The sequence below is a fragment of the Martes martes genome, assembly GCF_963455335.1.
Source record: "Martes martes genome assembly, chromosome: 4".
Lineage (NCBI taxonomy): Eukaryota > Metazoa > Chordata > Mammalia > Carnivora > Mustelidae > Martes > Martes martes.
In genome coordinates this window covers 37,901,263-37,925,762 of record NC_137891.1, presented here as the reverse complement: position 1 = coordinate 37,925,762, position 24,500 = coordinate 37,901,263, and the positions used below count along the sequence as shown (strand labels likewise).

General features: G+C 36.3%; 1 protein-coding gene across 1 annotated transcript in view; it reads right to left on the bottom strand.

Annotated features, from left to right (window-relative positions):
* STK3 (serine/threonine kinase 3) overlaps positions 1–24,500 on the bottom strand; it is a 268,999-nt gene that overhangs the window by 178,546 nt on the left and 65,953 nt on the right. The window contains exons 5-6 of the mRNA XM_080800926.1: positions 4,479–4,643; positions 3,808–3,975 (exon numbers count right to left, since the gene is read on the bottom strand). Coding sequence (XP_080657052.1) covers positions 3,808–3,975; positions 4,479–4,643 — 333 coding nt within the window. The remainder of the gene's footprint in view (positions 1–3,807; positions 3,976–4,478; positions 4,644–24,500) is intronic.

The window sequence follows — 24,500 nt, the reverse complement described above, 5'->3', positions numbered from 1 at the left end:
AAATTTAGGTTTGTACTTTAAATAATTAAAATTATGAGATTAAAATGCCTGCAAATTTTTATTTTGCTAGCCACTCCTTCACTTCCATACAGTTGACATATAAACACAAAAGAGATTTCTTTTTTGTCAAGACAAGAAATGGACTAGCACAAGTCCCTAACTCAGTTCTGCCACTTCCAAGTTGTGGAAAACATAATTCTTGAAATTCTCATAATTCTTTAAATATCCATTTTACCCAATCCACTCATTAAAATGGAGATTGAAATATTTATATCACAGAGTGCTTAAAGTAAGAAAATTATTTAACTAAAAAAGAAAACTAAAAAAAGAAAACTTCACTATTTCACTCACTCACCTACTCCCAGCTCATACCTGGGATATACCGTCATACCTTCACTACCACTTCATAGGCTCTTTAACCTCACTGAAAACACTGAGATTCTGAAATAACTGGTCTGGGGGAAGGCTCTGTCACCACAATGTTTTTCAAAGCTTTCCACGTAACTTCTATGCAGCAAGAAGGAAGACCACTGTCTAGCTCCCTGGTCTTCCATTCCTTATACCCTCTCCTCTCTTTCCAGGCTATACCCCCTTGGTAACCGCCGAACAAGTCTCTCAACAGCATCCTTCAATGCGTTGTAGCCCTGTTGTTCCGAGATACTCATTCATTTAAACCCAGTCCCAAGATCACGGCCAGAATAGTGCACTCCACTGCCGAGCAGGGCTAGAGCAAGGCTAGAGCAAAGAATCGCCCTGCTGACAACACAGTCCTCACTTTAGCTGTGTCCTCAACTCCCTTTTTTCTCTCTTGGACAGCTCTTTCTTTTATTCTCCCATCTGACCTCCCGCCAAACGAATCTAAGCCTTGTTGAAGCAGGAAATATTATTAATTTTATTAAAAGTCCACCCTGGAATGCGTATCTTTTTAACGTTCCCTATGATAAAATGAGAAACACACACAAAGCACAAGCCTTGCACACAGAAGAGCAAGGATTATCTCAAGGAAAAGCACCTGTGTGACTGAACAGCCAGCTGACCAAGCTGCACCTCGTCTTTCAAGGAACAGCACTTTCACCTGAAGGAATGACTGGCAGAAAAACTGTAGTTACTCTGACATGGACATCTGATGGACATTCTCTCAAAAATGAACCAAGTGACTCTGCCTTTTCAAGGAACACCATCATATTTGTTGCCAATGATAAAATCTGAGCCTTCAAGTGAAAATTGTTTAACGTGTCACACGACCTCAAGAGTTTCCCAATACTTGCAGTTCATACTCGACTTTGTATAAAGCAGTTCACAAACATGAGAAAGGATATATAATGGTAACATAATTTATTTTTTTATAAATTTTTTAAAAGATTTTATTTATTTATTTGACAGAGAGAGACACAGCAAGAGAGGGGACATACGCAGGGAGAGGAGAGGGAGAAGCAGGCTTCCCGCTGAGCAGGGAGCCCGATGTGGAGCTCCATCCCAAGACCGTGGGATTATGACCTGAGCCGAAGGCAGACACTTAACAACTGAGTCACACAGGCACCCCTGATAACATAATTTAAACAGCAACTTAAAACTTTACTGTATTTGGAAATGCACAAGGCAACACTTGATAAACTGTCCAAAGAACTGCAGGGCTAAGAATTGCCCATACACAGTTGGGAGGAAAGAAAGAAATTTACTTAGGGGCCTCTGGATGGCTCAGTTGGGTAAGTGTCTGACTTTTGATTTTGGCTCAGGTTATGATCTCAGGGTCGGGAGATGGAGCCCCACATTGGGCTCTGCGCTCATCATAGACTCCGCAGACTTGAGCTTCTCTCCATCTCCCTCTGTTGCCTCCCCCTCCTGCTCACTAAATAAATAAATAAATAAAATCTTTAAAAAAGAAATTTACTTAGGTGGTGGCTACCAAGGAAGACTCTATGTAGAAATAATATCTGACCTGAAACTTGAATGAGTAGGATTTAGGCTGGTAGAAAAGAGTGAGATAGAAAGATGCTGCTAGATAGGTAGATAGATAATTGATAGATAGAATTTTAAAGAAAAATACTATCTTCAAGTATATTTTAATTACTTTATATGTGTGAATTTAAACTCTCAAGTGATATTTAAGATTCTGAAAGTTGGGAACCACATACTACAATTCTTTAATACCTGAGAAACTACCTCAGGGTCAAATTTAATATGTTGATCTACGTGGTTGGAAAAATAAGATCTACACAAGGAGGAAGCAGAAGAGTAATAATCTAAGTCCTGGGTTAAATTCCAGCTCTGGCACTTGGCTAGGATGCCTTGGATAATTCAGTTAACCTCACTAATTCAAAATCAAATTCAAATACACCTAGTTTGAGGATCACCTTAAAATATTATAACTAAAAATACCAAAGCTAAGTAATAATCAGAGAAGAAATAAGAATTTGTGTTGCGGGGCGCCTGGGTGGCTCAGAGGGTTAAAGCCTCTGCCTTCGGCTCAGGTCATGATCTCAGGGTCCTGGGATTGAGCCCCGCATCGGGCTCTCTGCTCAGCAGGGAGCCTGTTTCCCTTCCTCTCTCGCTGCCTGCCTCTCTGACTACTTGTGATCTCTCTCTGTCAAATAAATAAATAAAAACGCTTTAAAAAAAAAAAAAAGAATTTGTGTTGCTGGTTTTATGTTGACCTTAAAATTTTTCATGTAATTTTGCAAACAATTCATGCCATTTTTATTTTTCACTTTAGCAAAAATAATTTATATACACAAGGAAGATGACACATATTATACTCAATTTTATTACTTGGAATTCTCCTTGAAGTGGCAGGCAGATTTTTAAATATTTTCAGTAGAGTACACCATTACTTGTATTATTGAAATTCAATCCACAATAGCATTATCAGAAATAATTCCAATTTACTCTTTTTCAGATGTTCCAAAATACTGCATTCTCCTTCCTCCCATCTATTTACTTCACACATTTCTCCAGTCACCCTAACACCATCTTCTCTTCTACACACACACACACACACACACACACACATATCCTGGCTCGCTTGCTCTCTCTCTGCATTCTCTTTTCTTCTTGAGGTGGCTCTAGCCACTAGAGGGCAATAAGTTCACAAAGACAGATGTCCTTACCTATGATGAATTGAGATTCACATACTACGAAACCTAAAAACTGTATCATGACAAACTCTGAAGGAGAGGCAGTTAGACTTGAATATGTAAGGTACGTACTTCAAACTCAAAAACGTCATCCTGGAAAAAGGAGTTCATAGAAGTGTATGATAGTGTTCAAAATACAAATTTGATTTTCTCACTAAGCACCAACTAAAGAAATAGGATCAATTTGCCTACAGGTATGTACCAATATTAGAAGTCAGGCTTTTTAAATATTAACTTCAGATGAGAGAAGAAAAAAAGGAAAAAGAAAACACAGAAAGGCAGAATTTACAAAGTGGGTAGAAAAGTGAGAATTGATTTTTTTGTCCAAGGCCTCCACAGCCACACTGAGGAAACGACGGATAAACTGAAGAATACAGTGACTTTACCAATCCTTTCTTCTATTGAAAAGCAAGGGGAAATTTTCCAGGTATATTTTGGGGGGAGGAAAACAGTGACTATAAAGAGAAATACAGCCTTCACTTCTTTTCTCACCATTGAGGATGTGGGAGGAAAAAAGTTAACATCACTAACCTCTGACAGATAACTTTATTATTTTTTGCACAGAACCTAAGTTCAAATCAACTTATTTAATTTACTTTATTTATTTACACTGACGTTACAAAACTGCAACTTACATAACATCAACGTTTTTAGCAAACCATCATTTTCTTACCCTCATGGGATGTATATCAGCATAAGGAGGTTTTCCTTCAGCCATTTCTATAGAAGTAATGCCAAGGGACCAGATGTCAGCCACACAGTTATAGCCTATTTCTTGAATTACCTCAGGAGCCATCCAAAACGGAGTTCCTATCACAGTATTGCGTTTTGCCATTGTATCCTGCAAAAACATTACACTGACATAAATAATACTACAAAAACACTAAGGGACTCTGTTTGCCAATATATTCATTAAACTGTATAGTGAAACCCTCAAATACTATAGATTATATAAAATATTGACTATTTTCCTAAAACCCAACTGATGACATATTTCAGAATTCTGAATTCCGTAAAAAGCAAGAGCCCACAAGTAACTTATCTCCACTATCTTCATTAAAGATAGTCATTAAAAATAGTACTGTAACGATAAAAGCTACAGAAATGGATCAAGGTAGCTTTCTTTTTTAAACACTTAAGCATTTCAATAACATTTTTTCATATTCATTTAATGTCTCTTAAATTGTAAATAAAAATAATAAATAATATGAAATTATGGCTCCTTCTCTCCAAGAACAATGTAGTTATGTATTTCTTCCTATCACCTCCTCCAAAAGGTAATCAACATTCAGTCACAAACCTGGACATATAGCCCACAAGTGGTTCCAAAATTATTACACTTACTGTTAACTGACCAGCCACTCCGAAATCAGCCAATTTTGCATGTCCTTCTGTATTGAGGAGAATATTTCCAGCTTTTATGTCTCTGTGTATTTTTCTCATAAAGTGCAAATATTCTAGTCCTTTCAGAGTAGATTTAAGAATAGTTGCAATTTCATCTTCTGTTAACTGGAAAGAAATAGTTTTAAAATTAGATTGAAAAACCATGCTAGATAAACTCTTAAAAAAGACCTCTGGTAGCAAACATTTCTTTCTAATGACCACTAAACCTCTAGGAAAAGGCTAAAAAGATAACAAACTGGGAACTTCTTTTTCCTCACAAATATTATGTGTCACTCTTATGACACATTTTACTGATAAAAAAAAATTTCCAGTATTAAACTTCTCCCTTCTTTAAAATTATCAATGTCATTCCTAAAGCACATAACCCATCCCAAGAATCAACACGACCCCCAGAAATCACTACTTCCCACATCTTCTGACGCTGAGGTAACATCACAGCTATCCGTCCTGAAAGTAAATTCAGACATTCTTCCCTGTGACGTCACTAATTCTTGCTGAAAACGAAATTCAACAGTTTTACACAAAGGAAAGGAAACAAGGGTGGCTTTCCAAGAGTCTCCTGCATAAAGCGATTATGCCCATACCACTTATCCTCTTCTGGCCAGGTCATCCTAACCCACCCAAATCCTGGATTGCTGGCCCCGAGAATGAAAACTCAAAAATGAAAATTCCAGAGAAAGACTAGGAAAATGGAAACACAAACAAAGGTTGTCAGGGGAAGGAAAAGCGGGAGGAGGGAGAAAAGCAGCCAAAGCGAGAAGAAGGAAAGGAAACATTCTTAGTAGCCATGGAAATAGAGCCACTGTTATCTGTGCCAGCCCTTGCGCTAATCATTTTGCATGCATTATCTCATTTATCCTGAAGACAACCCTACAAGCGAGATACTATTATTACCACCATCTGACAAATGAGAAAGCTACTGCACAGAGGTTTAGTAAATTCCTCTGGTCACACACAAGATGGAATCAAGATGTGAGTTCTGTCTTCTTATAATTATGCTTTTAACCACTATTCTATACTGCCTCTCTTGACAAACCTTGTTCAAGTGCCATCTATAAAAGCCTCTATTTTTATTGAAAGCACCCTCTTATAGCTTTTAAATATACCCAAGTGATATTAGAAGTTCCGAACATATATCTACTTTTGCTCTAAGGATCACAAGCAAATATAACCCTAAGATAAGCTGATGGAAGGGCAAAGTTCTTCTGTATGAGAAGGAGAAAGAAAGAAAAAGAAGAAGAAAAAGAAAAAGAAAAAGTAAGAAAGAAAGAAAGTAAGTTCAAATACCCAACAATGGGATAATAGAAAGATACAGTGTAAATTAAAAATTTTTAAAAATTATACTACAAAGCTGTAGTAATCAAAATAGTAAAACAATATGGTACTGGTGTAAAAATAGACACATGTATCAATGGAACAGAACACAAAGCTCAGCAATAAACCTAAATGTTTATGGTCAATTAATCTACAACCAAGAACTCAAGAATACACAATGGGAGACAGTCTTTTCAATAAATGGTACTAGAAAAACTGGACAGTTACATGCAAAAGAATGAAACTGAACTACTTTCTTACACCATATATAAAAATAAACTCAAAATGGATTAAAGACCTAAATGTGAGACCTGAAACCATAAAATTACTAGAAGAAAACTCAGGAAGTAACTTCTTTGACATCAGCCATAGAAACATTTTCCTAAATATGTCTCCTCTGGCAAGGGAAACAAAAGCAAAACTCAACTATTGGCACACATCAAAATAAAAAGGTTTTACATGGAAAAGGAGCCATCAAAAAAACAAAAAGGCAAACTGCTGATGGGAAAATATATTTGCAAAAGATATATCCAATAAGGGGTTAATATCCAAAATATATAAAGAACTTATACAACTCAACACACATACACACACAAAAAACAAATAATCCAATTAAAAATGGGCAGAGCAGCTCAACAGATACTTTTCCAAAGACATACAGATGGCTAACAGACATATGAAAAGTTCAACATCACTCATCATCAGGGAAATGCAAATTAAAACCACAATGAGATTATCACTTTATACCTGTCAGAATGGCTAAATCAAAAACTCAAGAAACAACAAGCATTGGTATGATGTGAAGTAAAAGGAACCCTCATATACTGTTGGTGGGAATGCAAACTGGTACAGCCACTATGTAAAAGAGTATGACGGGTCTTCGAAAAAATTAAAAATAGAATTATCATATGATACAGTAATTCCAATCCTGTGTATTTACCCAAAGAAAATGAAAACACTAATTCAAAAAGATATAAGCACCCCTATGTTTATTGCAGCATCAAGTGTCCATTCATCTACACAGTCTCTCTCTCTCGCGCGCGCGCTCTCTCTCTCTTTCTCTCTCACACACACACACAGGAATATTATTCAGCCATTAAAAAAAAAAGAATGAAATCTTGTCAACTGCAACAACATGGATGGACTTAAAGGGCATGATGCTAAGTAAAATAAGTCAGAGAAAGACAAATACCATTATGAGTTTACTCATGTCTGGAATTTAAGAAACAAATGAACAAGCAAAGAAAAAAAGGGACAAATGAAACAGACTCTTAAATATACAGAACAAACTGGTGGTTGTCAGAAGGGAGCTGGGCGGGGATGGGTGAAATAGGTAAAGGGAATTAACAGTACACTTATCTTGATCACTGAGAAATGTAGAGAATTGTTGAATCATTATATTGCATACCTGAAACTAATATAACACTATGTTAATTATACTTGAATAATTATTCATATATACTTAAACACGCGCACATATATAAAGACTATGAAGGGGCATGTGGGTGGCACAGGTGAGTGTACAACTCTTGGTTTCGACTCAACTTGTGATCTCATGATTGTGAGATCAAGCCCAGTGTTAGGCTCTGTACTCAGCGTGTAGTCTCCTTAAGACTCTCTCTCCCTCTTCCTCTGCCCCTCCCACCCCCAACATGCGCACTCTCTGTCTCTAAAATAAATAAATAAATCTTCTTTAAAAAAGAAACAAACAAAAAACTGCTTTAAGACTGTAGAATGTGAGTGATTACTGGAAGACGTTTGTTTCAACTGCCACCAATGACACAGTGGCTCAAGTCTCATTAAGAAACAACACTGGGATGGGGCGCCTGGGTGGCTCAGTGGGTTAAGCCTCTGCCTTCGGCTCAGGTCATGATCTCAGGGGCCTGGGATCGAGCCCTGCATCGGGCTCTCTGCTCAGCGGGAGCATGCTTCCTACCCCTTCTCTCTGCCTGCCTCTCTGCCTGCTTGTGATTTCTGTCTGTCAAATAAATAAATAAAATCTTAAAAAAAAAAAAAAAGAAAAGAAAAGAAAAAGGAAACAACATTGGAGAGGGGCGCCTGGATGGCTCAGTGGGTTAAAGCCTCTGTCTTCAGCTCAGGTCATGGTCTCAGGGTCCTGGGATCAAGCCCTCCATCAGGCTCTCTGCTCAGTGGGGAGCCTGCTTCCTCCTCTCTCTCTGCCTGCCTCTCCACCTACTTGTGACCTCTGTCTGTCAAATGAATGAATAAAATCTTAAAAAAAAAAAAAAAGAAACAACATTGGGGGAAAAAAAAGAAACAACATTGGGACAACTGCACATTCACATGCCAAAAAAATGAAGGTGGACCCCTACCTCACACCATTATGTAAAAATTTACTCAAAATAGGCCAACAACTTTAATATGAGTTAAAACCATAAAACATTAGGGGTAAGGGTAAATCTTCATGACTGTTGGTCTGCCAATGGATCATTAAGTATAATATCAAAAGTAGAGCAACAAGAGGAAAAATGACAAATTCAAAATGAAAAATGTTATGAATTAAATAATATTAAGGTGAATGACAACGTACAAAATGGGAGAAAATATTTGCAAATCACACATCTGATAAGGGTCTAGTATTCAGAATATATAAATAACTCTTACAACTCAACAACAACAAAAAAACAATTCAAACATGGGCAAAGGACTTAAACAGATACTTCCCAAAAAAGATATATAATTAGCAATATATAAAAAGACAGATGTTCAACATCATCATCACTGGTCATTAGGAAAAGCAAATTAAAACCACAATGAGGTACCACTTCACACTCACTAGTATGGCTATAATAAAAAAAAAATAATAGAAAACAGAACTAGCAAAGATGTAAAGAAAATGGAGCTCTTGGACATTGACAGTGAGAATATAAAATGGTGCAGCTTCTGTGGAAAACAGTATTTAGTTTCTCAAAAAGTTAAAAAAAAAAGGTTAAAGATAAAATTACCCAAAATTACCATATGACCCAGCAATTCCATTCCTAGGTATATATTCAAAATAACTGAAAACTGGTACTCAAACAAATATACATACAGGAATGCTCATAATAATACTATTCACAATGGCCAAAAGGTTTAGACAACCCAAATGTCTATCAACAGGTAGATGAAGGGGCACCTCGGTGGTTCAGCTGGTTAAGTGCCTGCCTTCAGTTCCTGTCATGATCCTGGGGGCCTCGGACTGAGCCTCCAGTTGGGTTGCCTGCTCAGCTGGGAGTCTGCTTCTCCCTCTGCCCCTCCCCCAAATCATGCTCCCTCTGCCTCTGTCTCTCTCTCAAATATGTAAGTAAACCCCCCCCCCAAAATGATGAATGGATAAATAATATATGGTATATACATACAGTGGAATACTATTCAGCCATAAAAAAGAATAAAGCACAGACACATGCTACAATGCGGATGGACTTCGAAAACATAAGTAAAAGAAGCCAGAACAAAAGCACACATTTATATGAAATATTCACAATAGATAAATCCTTAGAGAAAGAAAACAGATTGGTGGTTGGCAGGGGCTGAAGCAGGATGGGGAAAACAAGGTACAACTAACTGCTTAATCGGATTGGGGTGATGAAAATATTTTGAAATTAGACAGAGGTGGTGATTATATATGGTGAATACACTCAGACTACTGAATTGTTCACTTTAAAATGGCTAATATTATGTTATGTGAATTTCATCTCCATTAAAAAAAAAACAAACCCTAACCATGTTAAAATTCCTAAACAAATTGGAAGATGGTTTATATTTACATGTAACCTCAATGTACATTGTCATAAATGTATTGTTCATGTTTATTTGTACTTGAATAATGTGCTGGCTTTGGATAAGTCTGCTTTCTTTATAAAAGAAAGAAGGGGAGAGGAAGGGGGAGGGAGGGGAAGGGGGAAGGGAGGGGAGGGGAGAGAAGGAAGTTAAAAAGGAAGAAAGAAGGAGGAAAGGAAAAAAGAAACAAACTAACAACCCGGACCTCCTTCCCCTAACCTCTAAGGTGCCAACTTCCCTTAATCCTTTCCAAATTAAAAGACCCTAAGACTAAAATAAACCATTTCTTAATCCTACACTCCTCAGTGGTAATGTAAAGATCTGACTTACCTGATAAATCCACTCTAGTACAAGATCCCTGATCCAGAATGCCTTTTATTCATTCAATAAATATTTATCAAGCATCAACTACATGGCAGGAATTACACTGGTTGCTGGGGATATGACAATGAATAAAACAAGAAGTGTACTTTCCCTCATGGAGCTTATATTCCACAAAGAAGGGATAACTTGATGATAATGTAATAGAAAATAGGGCAAGGCAAGAAAACAGTAATGACTGCTATCAGGACAATAAAACAGAAAGCTACTGACCAAGAATGAAAAGCCATCAAAGAAGGACTGACAGCCATTTTTGCTGGAGTCTTAAATGACACGAGAGAGCTAACCATGTAATTGGCTATCTGGGAACATGACATTCTACACAAATGAAACAAGATTTAAAAAAAAAAAAAACCATGATTCAGAAAAAAGCCTCCCATATTTGAGTTCAAGAAAGAAAGCTCAAGTATAGTGAGTCAGGAAAACACTAGCTCCAGATGAGATCTGGGAGACACATGGGAGCCGGATCACACAAAGCTTCACACCATGGGTAAGAAGCCTGGATTATCTGAAAATTCTAGTCCTACGAGGAACTTGTTCTCTGCCTTAGACCAGATGGTCTGACTTGATGGTCCATAGGAAGCAGACACTATGTTCTAAAGTTGCACTGCCCAATACAGTAGCTCCCGAGCATGTGAAACAGAGCTAGCCCAAAATGAGTTATGTTATAAATCCAAAATATACACCAAAGTTCAAAGCTTAGTACTAAGAAGAGAAGATAAAGTACCTCATTAATAATATTTGAACTGATTACACCTTTAAATGATATTTATATATTAATATTATTATAAAATGTATTAATGTTTAACATAAGTCATTATTATTGGATATATTATTTAATATAATATTGGTGCTATATACTAATATATTTTATATATATATATATATTTAAAGATTTTACTTATTTATTTGACAGACGGAGAGGGATCACAAGTAAGCAGAGAGGCAGGCCGGGGGGTGGGGGGGGGGGGAGGAAGCAGGCTCCCTGCTGAGCAGAGAGCAGAGATCCCTGATGTAGGGCTTGATCCCAGGACCTTGAGATCATTACCTGAGCCGAAGGCAGAGGCTTAACCCACTGAGGTGAAAAGTTAATTTCACCCATCACTTTTTTTTTTTTTAATGCAGCTACCAGGAAATTTTAAATTACATTTGTGGCTCATTTCATGTTTCTGTCGGACAGCACCGCACTGAGAAATGGTCCCCAAGGGCAGGGATCTTTGTTCTGTTCACTGATTACCCACAATGCTTGGAACTCTGCCTGGCTATAGGTAGCACTTCGTAAATAATAAGTGAATAGATACAGCAGTTATGAAAAAAGAAGCGATACCACCTAAACTAGCGGTTTACAGCCAAGGTGGGAGAGTGGGAGGCACGAGTACTGTTGAGGGCCACCGCAATGCACCACTGCAGAAGGTGTGCAAGGTGGTGGTGCTGTCTTGAGCGCCTAGGTTTCTCCTCTCCCCCCACTCCTGGTATAAAAATTAAAGAATATGGGAGTACAACAAAAGCAACACCAGTCTATAAAACTGTGTCACATTTAATTACTTCAATACCGACCTTTTCAGTTACCTAGACTTCAATTTTCATTCTCTTAACATTCCATTATTTCCAACCAACAAGTCATTAATCCTTCATTTACTCTTTGATTGGTTACCTCTGCATCTGTGCCCTATATTACAGAGCTCTACTAGAGAAAGTTCAGGATTAAATAGACTTGCTATACTTCAAAGTCTCAAGATCTGTCTGACTTAGTGCTGTAAAAAATTTGCCACTAGACAAATCCACAGCAAGACTAAAGATTTGCCAAAGATATTACAATGATTCATGAACTGTCTAGCTTTACTAGATAATTTCAAAGGTTCATTCCAATTCTATGATTCTATATTTACAAAAGATCTTCATAACAGTTGTAACAGAAATAAATTCACACTAATTTGGACATCCATTTTTTTATTCTTTTGACAAATATCTACGTCACTGATTCTCTCAATACAGATTCTATCAAAGGTGCTACAAGTTGATGGTGAGGACACAGTCTCAGTCCTTAAGAAGCTTTTAAGAATACCGAGGGCAAGGCCTATATTTGGCCCTGAATGATTAAAGGTGGAGAGGGAAGACCTGAATCAAATGTGTAAAGTTTATAAAGTCCCTCTTTCATTATGCTTTTCTCTCTTTGTAATTAACTCTTCCCCTCACTTCAGGGGTCACCTCATATCTTGCCCTAATAAAAAAAGATACAATATTCAATCATTCATACTAGTACATGGATACATCTTAAAATTATCTGTGATACAGTATTATTTTAACAATGCATTTGAATACTAAAGCTCGAACAAGGTATCTACACATTAAGCCTTTTAACTCAATTATGTAATGAAAGGTTTCTATCCCTCAATAAATTCATTTAAACAACAATAAACAGTAACATTTTCTAGAACAGAGATATAGTGCTGTCTTAAATTTTTATACTACTTCAGAGTTATAAGGAGTATTTTGAGTCTCACAACAACTCGGTGAAGTAAACTGAAACACATCATCCCTTTTTTAGATGAGGAAACAAATTCAAAGAAATAAAGTGGTCTGTCAAATATCATACAAATATTAACTGGCAAAGTCCACGTCTTCCAGCTTACACAAACATGAATATATGAATTGGTCTCAATGTAAGAAAACACAAGAGTTGCAAGGCTTGCTCCAAGGATGATATTCAAAATATCTGACAATTAGTAAAGGCAGTGTCTAATCAAAAAGAGTCGCCAGTCATAATACCAGTGGTTAAATTAAGAACAGTTATCAGACATAAACAAGCAGTAAAGCTGAGTATTAGGGCAGAATGCCTGCCTCATCCCAGCATTCAAATGCAGATTATTTTAAATGGTGTGCCAGTCAAACAAAACAAGTATATTGTTAAATTCTGCAAATAAGCACTCTCACTTGGCTTGAAAAGTAACCTTAACTGAGGACACCATAAGTGGCTTCATGAGTATTTTATTGAAAATATATGCTTAGGGGCATCTGGGTGGCTCAGTTGTTAAGCATCTGCCTTAGGTTCAGGTCACGATTCCAGGGTCCTGGGACTGAACCCCAATTCTGGGCCCCCTGCTCAGCAGGGAGCCTGCTTCTCCCTCTTCCCCTCTCTCTGCCTCTGTTCCCTCTCTCACTGTGTCTCTGTCAAATAAATAAATAAAATCTTTAAGAAAAAAAGAAAATATATGCTTAATACCATTAAAACAAACCTACAGATCAACAATTTAAACATTTTTAAATGATATAAATAAAAATAGAAGAAAATCAAAGTATCAAATCGGTAGACAGAAAAAAATAGTTTCTCATCAAAAGAAGCAAACATAAAAACTATGAGAATTTGCTAGCTTTGTCTACATAAAAACTATAAGCAGGACCCCTGGGTTGCTCAGTAGGTTAAGCATCTGTCTGCCTTCAGTTCAGGTCATGATCCCGGGTCCTGGGATAGAGTCCCATACTGGGCTCCTTGCTCAGCAGGGAGCCTGCTTCTCCCTCTGCCCCTCCCCCTGCTTGTGCTCTCTCTCTCAAATAAATAAATAAAATCTTTTAAAAAAATTATAAGCTTAGAAAACAGAAAATGTAGTAAGATATTTAGTGTATAGATTTAGAACATAAAGAGCTCACATAAATCCTTCAGAAAAACAATAAAACCTAACAAATAAATAGGCAAAGAAATAAATATATAATTCACAAATATACAAAAACTAAAAACAAAGCTGTTAACATACACAGAAAATATTAAACTTCAGTTTTATCTTTATCAAAGAAAAGCAAATTAAAACAATGAGGTATCAATTATAAAATTATTCCATATGGATCACAATGTTGCTGAGGATAAGAGCACATGTGTGGCAGACAGGAAGAATATAAAGCATGTGTGAAAGTGATCTAAGAATGCACAAGTATTTTCCAAAAAGCCCTAGATAACATTCAGGCGCTGAAAAACAATTTATTGAGCACCTGCTCTACATTGAATTTAAAAAATCTTTAACCTATCCTTATGTGGCTCCAATCTAGCATGAAAGACAGACTTAAAAACTCACAAACTATTATAAAAAAACACTTTTCAAAGTGAAATGGGACCACAGTGGAGAGCAATTAACTAGGGAAGAAAGTGGAATTGGCATTAAAATTAGGCTCTGAATTTAAAAAGTAGTTCATAACCAAGAAAAAGAACAGATTTCAAAAGAATAATTCAAAAAATTAACTGGAGAATAGTATAATAGTTATGAAATGGCACCCAGAACTCAAGTAATGCCTATTTTTTTTGCTTCTATTAAGATGAGAAAAATGGTTAAAAAAAAAAAAAGTGAAGGGCCAAATTTCAGCCTTCTAAGTATAAAAATGTAGGTAAATCTTAGCAAATTTGAAGGAATAAACGATTGCCTGGCCTCTTTTAAATAAATGTCAATGGTATCAAATGAACTCTGGATAAAAGTATCTATATCAACATTTTACAAGCATTTTGTGGCACTAATAAAGAAGAATGAGATAGGAACTTGTGTTTATTTAATGGACACTATACAACAGATCTTGAACAAAATGTTTATTTCATGTCCTTTACACACACTATTTTGTTATAAAGTAGGGAAAGAAGGCAGGACGTCAGATAGTTGATAGTCATTTTCTTAAATAGCATTTTGTTCTCAAACAACCTTTAAGTATAAGAAACTTCATTTATATATAAACATAGTCAGTTACCAAAGTGACTAGAATTCTATTTGGCAACAGAGGAAACCATTTATTCCCATTACTATATAAAATTTAAAGTAATATCATTTTCATTTCTATAATTAAGACTTTTCATCAGTTCAGAGAGACCACATCCACCTATTTCAAAATGGTCAGGTTTGTTTTAAAAACACTTAAAACACACACACACACACACACACACACACACACCCCATATAGGAGAGAGGATCTTACTTTATATTGAAGGAGGTAACTATGTTAAGATTTCAGTTCTAAGATGGAAAATTCTTAGGTCCTTTCTCAAACCACAGTTGACACTTCATTTAGTGGCATCAGTCAAAATCCTTTCCAATGAAAAATTTTATCAAGAGAGTCCTTCATCTGTGGATTTAATTAGGTTATCTTTAATACCAGTTTAATTTTATTTCTATCACTAAGTAAATGGGGCCATGTCATTTTAAAATCATTTGAATCACATTTTAAAGTCTATTTAAAAAAATAAATAAAGGAAGGTGGGAGAGATATCATAAACCATGAATGAAATACTCAGTAATCAGGGATGGAAATAAGACTTTTATAGCTGAGCTAATACATTAAAAGACGGAAGTCTACATCTGGTTTCAATACTGGTATGAATTCACTGGCAAATTTAAAAAGAATCTCATTGTACAAAAACAAAAAGATGGTTTTGATAGGCTTTAGTCCTCTGGTTACTTTTGTTTCTGAAGTCATATGATTAGTATAATAATATGATACATTTAATATGTCACTGCATATATGGTTTTGATAAAAATGCACCCACCAAATTGTCTCAAGGGCACATGCACAAGCTGTTTTAAAATATACATACTGCCTTAATGTTTTTATGTCAGTAAAAACAAACTTAAGTGAGCTTTTGTACGTTCATACAAAATGAAGAATTTTAATTTTCTAAAAATGAATCTTGACAATCTTACCTAAACCCTACCTTTTTGACATAATTATTTATTTATATAAAATAAGGCATTAATTCTCTATTTAGTACCTATGATCTATTTAGAAAATGAGAAAGAATGAAATATAGTTCTCCCTTTCAAGGACTATAGGGACAGCTAACTATATTTGATTATAAAATTTTAAGTTTCAACTTTCACAGTGACTTTTCATAAAGTCTTGAACACCATTTGATGAAAACTCACCAGTCTTTTAAGAGTCTTTTAAGTTCTGGATCAAATCTCACCTCTTTCAAGAAACCACCCTATGCTCCCCAAGTCAGGGTTTGCCTACCCAGTGATGATACTGATAATATTGACAATAGCTTACATTTACTGAGATTTAACTATGCCAGCTATATTACAGCCATAATTTCACTTAATAACCAAACGCAACTGTGGGAGGTAAGTACTAACAAGAATTTACTGAGGGCCTGTTATACTGCCCTTGCCTTCATGGTGCTCAAAATGTAGTAGAAAGGGAAGGGCACAGGAACAAATAATTACAACATTAGGTAATGCCGGTAGCAACAGGCTTAGCTATAGGGGCACTCCAAGACAGCAGTTCCTAAAGTTGATTATGCATCACAACCAGTACTCTTAATATAAAATCCAAACCATATCATTTAACCCTCAAGTCCTTGAACGATACAGTTCCTACCAGCCCTGCCAATCTCACCACACAATCTCCCTACTCCAAGAAGGCTCCACAGAGGAGGTAACTTTTGAGCTGACTCTTGAAGAACGAACAAAGTTTGTCAAGTGACCAAAGAGGGAAGGAAATACTAGCTATGTGTAAAGGCAACGGGTATAAAAATATATGAAGTCCAGTACTAGCAAATGGTTCTTTGTGTCTGAAGTAACGTGTACGGAAAAATAGGGCAAACTGCAAACATAGGTTAGGGCCAAACTCTGCTTGAATACTCAATAGATTTTTACGTGGAAAGATGATCTGAACATATCTGAACTTTCAGAAAGAAAACTCTGATGGCAGATCTCAGTCTACTAGTGTGGAAAGCTAGTGTGGGGGGAGATAAATAATAAAATCACTTGTAATAGTCGTAGAACAGGAGCAGCAGCCATAGCAGCTAACAAGTATGCAAACTTGCTTATCACTCCAATGGCGATCTGTGGTAAAATTAATAATGAACATCTTAAGCAAAATGAGACAAAAGTAGGGAAGATGAAGAAGAGTCAGAGCATGCAGGAAAGCAGGAAGGCCCTGAAAGCAAAATCCATACTTCTTTCATAATCCAAGCTGAAATTGCCTCAGCACTAAAAAATCATGTATGACTTAGGTAGCAGCCTCTCAACAAAAAAAAAAAAAAAAAAAAGGTTACTAAAAATGAATTTGCCCTCTAACCCAGTAATGCCATTTCTCAGAATACTTCCAAGGAACATAATAACATAAGTTTGCCAATAAACAAATACAAAAGTTCCTGCAGCTTTTATTATAGTAACAAAAACTGAAAAGCTGGGACTCATTTCATCCAAAGTACTGAAAAAAAATGTTACATACCCACGGACCTATATGTACAGTATAGGAAGATCTCTAAGATATATCAGAAGTTAAAGGGGAAAAAAAGACATGGTATAGAACACCTATATACAGTAAGAATCTAAATTATCTAAAATTGTTAAATTTAGGGGTGCCTCAGTGACTCAGTCAGTTAAGCACCTGCCTTCGGCTCAGGTCATGATCCCAGGGACCCTGCTCAGTGGGGAATCTGCTTCTCCCTCTTCCTCTGTCCCTCCCCTGTTCCTGCGTGCACTCTCTTTCTCTCTCTCACTCTCCCTCTCACATGCACACACTCCCTCTCACAAATAAATAAATAAAATCTTGAAATAAAATATAATTGTTAAAATTAGAGATCTGCCACCTAAGGAGCTAAATTCCCATTTTCTGTAAAATTAACTTACAAACATCTCTTGATTTCCTAAGATTAACCAAGACTTTACTGGATAAGACACAAAAATCTTCTTGTATATTTTTCTAATGCTAGAGAATATTCACTATTTCAAGAAATATCTTAAATCATTAATTAAAAATTATATACCATTTTTAAAGTTTTTGCCTTGATAGTAGTAAAATGGCAATTTAAGTTTGTGCAGAATTTTCCAGGTTACAAAATGCTCTGACACTCATCCTCTTTGTTCCTCCCAAGAAAGCACTGAGGTAGGTAAAGCAAGTAATATGATATTAGGTCCATTTTAGGCTTAGGCATCTTAAGTTTAGAGCAGTTACACAATGTACCCATGGTCACAGAGCTACCAAGTAACAATGCAGAAATCAGTGCTGGGTCTTCTGGTTCCCCGTCCAAGAGTTCTTCCATTAAACCTTATTACTTCAAATAATTATTGTCACTGTGTGCTCAAGGTCAGACTTAAGACAGGGAGGGAGGGCTTACGGTCCATCTGGCAGTAACAGGCAGTCCACCAGGCAAGGAATGTACCATATAAAAATCAAGTGTATGAAGGTGGGCCTGACTGATGAAAAGGAAATAGAACTGGGAGAAATGCCAAGAAGAACAGCAACTAAGGTGAAGACTGGGTGGTTTACCAGTAAGGGCAGCCAAGGAAATACCTTTGTAAAGTTAATTTACTTAGTTAAGGTGGAAGAGAAAGTCTATTGGAGGAACTATAATGTAATATGAAAAAATCATAAATAAAAGTGTTTATAATCCAATCAAAAGATTTAGGAAAGATGTAATGGAGCGTAATGTGTATGATGTATTTAATCAGAGATTAAGACTTGGCACATGATTGCAATGAAAAATTTGAAAGGTCTAATCCTATAGTGCATGGTCATGTTAATGCTTTAAGAGGAACTTTAAGAGGCATGTGTGACATATACTTAGAACTCAGTTTCACTCTGTGGAATACACCAAATAAGGATCAAGAATTACTTTCCATACCAGAGAACCCATTCTCCTAAGATTCTAGTAGAGTTCTGAACAGTAGTACTGCTGAGGCTGAGAAAATTCTTCTCAAGAAAAGATGTCGTGCATACCAGAACTAATACCAGGGTCAGTCCACCTGGTCTAATAAGGAACCACGGTCTTTATGCTGAAGAACAGACTTTCCAGAAGTCTTACGGCAAACATTCACTGCTCACACAGCAGAAACAGGTTCCCAGAGATACCAGCTTTTCCATCCCTTACTGTGACAGAAGGAGAAAGGCTGAAGACCCACCAGTTTCCACTCCCAATGTCAATAAATACCTCTCCTAACACTTAACATACATTTTGGGAGTTATTTAGAGGTGGGTTTTCTTAAATTGTGCTTTATTCCTGATATATTTTGTTCTGTTTCTAGTTTTAGTAACTTTATAGAATTATCTGTTATATTTTGCCAATCTAACACCCATTCATTCTTCTCCTGCTAACATATTCTGATTCCCTTTAGGAAATCACTACCTCCCCGTTCTCAGAATTTGTGTTTCTAGTGGTCAGCTTTATCCTAGCTCCAGGTCAGACACAGACTAAGATCTAATCCAATTACCACATCACATATATTGGCCACAATGATACGCTCAGGGAAAGGCACCTCACCCATTCAGACAGTGAGGCATGAGACTGGTTGCTGGATTTCAACTAGAAAGTATAAAAAACCCAGTAGCTGCTGGCAGCCATCTTGCAACTATGAGGCAAAAAATCCGTGTGAGACTAGAATCAATACAGAAGAATCAAAATAAAAAGATGAATTTAAGTAATTCCATTCATCCTGAATCAGCCATGCATGAAACTAGCTCTGCAAAGATTTTTAGTTATGTGGACAAATAAATTCCCATTTTGGCTTAAGCCAGTTTAGGCTGGGTCTTCCGTAACTTATAACCAAGAATTAAAACTGACACAGTAAACTTGAAGTTGATACCAAAAAGTGGGGACGTTCCTAGAAAAAAGGTCTGTATAAAGCACAAACCACTGACCCACTCTAAAAATACTAAAGGTTATTCTAGATATTTAACTGCATGAGATCTCTGAAGCTGATTCTGCCCCCAAACAAAAGGAATACGCTATTGGGAGCAGGGAAAGTAATATAAGCATGTTTTTTTAAAAGGAGCATGCGGAGTTTTTCAAGTCTTTTTTGCCTTCATTTCCTAGTACCACTTCCCTCAGCTAATAAATGCTTACGCCAAATCATATTAATATAACATTTAGATTTCTCATTTTACAGAACTCCCTGAATGTTTCAGTGCCCATTAGTTTTTATGGCATACATGATATAATCACATAAAATGGTAACCAAACACATTGCTAAAAATCAATAATTTAGAGAAAGTTGAGGAGTTAAGCAGCAATCTCTGAAATACCTAAGTCTCAAAGGTAATAATGAAGCTTACATGTAAGAGTTTATCTGAACATCCGTCAAGCCTCAGATTTCAACTTGTTTACAATCAAAATTTCTTCCCCTCTTACTCCTTCTCTCTTGGGAGAAAGAATACATACATTTAATGGGGCTCTTAGGTATTCAACATGAGGAAAACACTGGGAAAAACAGCACAGCAACTCAGTAACTCATTCCCACCCCTCACCACTCTATCTCATCCCACCCAAAAAAAGAAGGAGTGAGGGTATAAAATAGCCACGGTTTTAAATAATAAAAAATTTATGGGATTCTTCCAGAAAAACACAAATCTGCTTAACACAAAGTACATACATTAGAAAACATAACTAGAATATTTTAGCCATTATTATATACAAAAGGGCAGAGAGAGGCTGTCTTTCATGAAATCTGGATTGCAGATGTTTGGCAAAAAAAAAAAAAAGATTAATAATCTATCACAAAGTCCCACAACTAGTGATTCAAAATGAAAGCTTTCACTACTTACACCATATGTAAATATACATATATACACGCTGTTTATAATCCCTTGATCTGAAGAGAAAGAGAACTGATACTCTACTGTGAAAATGGTCAGTGGGCAGACATTTTAAAATCCTTTCCCACATGAAAAGATTCCTGAAAAAGAGATCAGAAGACAACAGAAAAGCACTCAATATATATGGAGTTGTAAATCCTGTATGAACCAGTATCTATTACACAAAGGGGGAGCATGCAACAAAGTGATTAGGGAAGTCAAACATGAATTAGTTCAATAACAGAGGCAAATATAAACCCCTGAAAAGCACTTTATGGAACAGAAATCCATACAAATGGAAAAGATGTCTATTATTAGCAATGAAACAATATTAAACTTGAAACACCAAATAAATCTTAAGTCAGTAAGAAATTGGTATGCCTTCACCAAGAAAAAAAAATCTATTTGAAGTAATACAAAATACAAATAAAGGCAGAACATATTTTTTTAAAATACAATAAATCAAATATTTACTAAAAAGACTATTACATGCAAGGCACTAATTCAAAGGGTACTAAGATAAGGCACACCCTAGTAAGTTGTGAATAGCCAATGTCTGATTCTATTAAAGAACTTTTCACTGTACCTAAAAATGCAGCTCTCTTATTAAGTCTACACCTCCCTTATTAACAAAGATAATTCAAAGTACCCATGATAAATACTAGGATTCTGATCTTGGTTCCACAGTCCTCTAGTATATTCTGCTCAACCACATTCCTACGTATGTAAGTGAGGTGACAGGCTGATGATGACAGTGGCAACAGCAAATACATAGTGGGCTCTTTATGTGCTAGGTGATGTTCCTCGTACTTTATATATTTAATCTTCAGAACAACTCAAAGAAGTAGGGTGGTCTTATTATCCCATTTAGCAGATGAAGAAAATGAGTAACGGAGAAGTTAAGAAAGTTGCCCAAGTTCACACAGCTAGTATGCAGCAGAACCAGAATTCAAACCCAGATACCCCATCTCCAGAGTCTGTGCTCTTAACTACTACAATTCAATCCCAGTAATTAGATATCATTTCAAAAGCTCCTTTTCTCTAATCTATTGACCACTCTACGATTCAGTTTCCCATCTACAACATAGGTCAATAATATTTCTTAATTCATACAGTTGTTTAATCCTTACATGAGGATTAAATGCAAAAACATATACAATGTGTTTAGAACAGTGCCTGACACAGACCAATACTATATAAATAACTATTCATAAAATATCTATCAAAAATCTGTCACTGGAGTTGAGAATAACGGTTATAAAACTAACAATCAGTGAGAATTTACCAGGCAGAATGGTCTTGATGTGGCCTTCACACTTCTAAAGAAGTGATGTCTAAATAAAACTTGGCTTTCCCAATTCTTTCCATTATAAAACAACAAGCCCCACACAAGCCTTGAGGAAAACACATATACATAACTTAGGAGCTGATTTTCTTCAGTCTGGAACTTCCTCTCCACTGTTTTTGTTCCCTCAATTGCTCCCCCACCCCCCCCCACAATATCACAGAAATAAATGTCATCCAGGTAAAGATAAATACTAAAAATTTCTCTTATATACCAAGATAAATGTTTATATACATTTTAAGACTCAAAATTTATTTGATATTTTAATGTCATTCTCATCTGGACAGCTCGGTACTAGGTATTCTGAAAGGTTTAAGCCAGAATACTACTCTCACAGTTGCCTTTCCTAAAAAGCTACAGAATTATGGAAACAGAAAGAACAATAGCAATCTTCTAGTCCAAGGTCTAGTGCTGGTCAAGATTTAAATTTGCTTCTAATTTTCTGTTGTGACAACATTCTTGTCTATGTCTCACTGCACAATTGTGCTAGGATTTCTCTAAGTACAGATGAAAGAGAATTGTTGGATGGATCCCAGAGTGCGTATGCATTCAAACTTATAAGGGATTATCAAATTACTCCTCAAAGTAGTTGTAACAAATACCTAAGAATATGAAAGTTACATAAAATATACATAAGGCAAATGGGGACTATCACTGACTCAAGTTCAAAAGCCAACCTAAATTTGTAATTAATTTCAGCTACTTGCCTCTCCTCCTCCTGAAACCTCATTAAGCTGATAGAGACTTTCAAAAATAAATAAGCTAATAACAAAACAATCACCACAGGAGAGTACAATGAATTTAGAAGCATTCTATAGAAAGAGCCACAGCCAAGAGCAGGCAAAGAAGGGTTCTGCAACAAAAGAAGTGATTGCCAGGTAAAGTCCAGGGGGCTCCAGTTAGCACCACTGGTCGGGGGGCAGGAGTAAGAAGGGGATGGAAATGGTGGCTAGCTTTTCCATGAAGCTGAAAAGAAGAAAATGGAATAAGAAAAGAAAACAAGAAAATAGAATTCCTACTCTACCCCTAGCCCCATGCCCATATGTGCAGATAACATGCATTCTGGGCACTGACTCCCACCTAGGAGTGGTTCTCAAGAAACTGAACAAGAAACTGAACAAACTGCCTCTGTAGACCCTTCCCCTAAAAGCCAGATCCCAGCCCAGTCACCCTAAAATTATACCTGCTAGTCAACAAGTGTTGCCCAATGCTTCCAGTTAGAGTTGGTCAGCTTTCCTGCTGCTCAGCCTTGTCATGGGCAAGACCAGAACAAGGAAAACAAGTGAAACAACCACCACAAACAAAGTGGAGATGATTCTAGAAAAAGAAAATAACTTTTTGAAAAGCTTATTTTTCTTAGAGTGATGAGAAAATCTTTTGCATCCATGTCTCAGCATTAAGATGTTACAGAAAAGGAATGATCAAAAAATGAAAGAATTCTTGTAAATTAAAATATGAAATATGAAATAATAATATGAAAAATACTAAAATAATAAGTTCAGTTAGAACAGTCAGAAAGTAAAGTAGAAGAAACCATCCCCTACCTGCTCCCCAAAAAGCAAAAAGATAAAAAAAAATCTAGGAGAAAAAAACAAGAATAATATTCAGGAGATTTACCATCCAGTGAAAAAAACAGAGGAGGAGCTTATCAGAGAAAGTGTTCCAAAGCTGAAGAAAGACACAAGTGTTTACCTGAAAAGAACTGAGTGCTGAACATAACTAATAAAAAGGACTCACACCTAGGCACATGCAGTATCAGAAACATCAGGATAAATAGAAAAGTCTAGAAAGTTCCAGATTTGGGGTGGTGGGCGTGGCAAGTGGGCAGGTAAAAAAAACCTACAAATAAATAAAACTCTGAGAGGCATTAGCTATAACATTAGCAACACCGGATGCTAGAAGGTAATAGAGGAAAGATCTCAAAGTTCTGAGAGAAACTAATTTTCAATGCAAACTTCTACATAAGCAAACTATCAATCAACTGTGAAAGCAAAATAAAGACATTTCAGACATGCAAGGACTCAAACAGTTGACCTCTTATTCTTGTACCATGAAGAAGACAGTTTAGGAAGAATACAAAACAAGGTTGAAAACCAAGGAAATAGGAAATATACAAGAAAATAATGGCACTAACCCAAAAGTCCAGTGAAAAGAAATTCCAAGGATGCAGCTGTACAGCAGACCTAAAAAGCAATGAGTCCACATTAGAACAAGAAATCAGGATGCTCCAAAGAATGTCTTCTCAAAGAAGAATCACATAAATTCCAGGAAACAGATAAAATGAGTAAGAAGGCAGAAGACATTAGCAAAATGATAAAGATGGCATATGCGCTTCTCTAAACATGAAGGGCGGGGGGTGGGGGGGAAACAAAAGGAATACCTCCAGGAAAAACAAAAAATTATACAGCAACAACATGATCCTAACATAGACCCATCAAAGTGGATCTGCGCAATTATGTGTGAAAAAAGTAAATCCATTTAAACCAGATCCTGGGACCTTCCTCCTTCAGATGACCTAGAAGTATGACACTGAACTTTTAGAGAAGGAAATATAATTTTAGCATATCATTGTTTCCTCTTCCAAGATGTTCTTT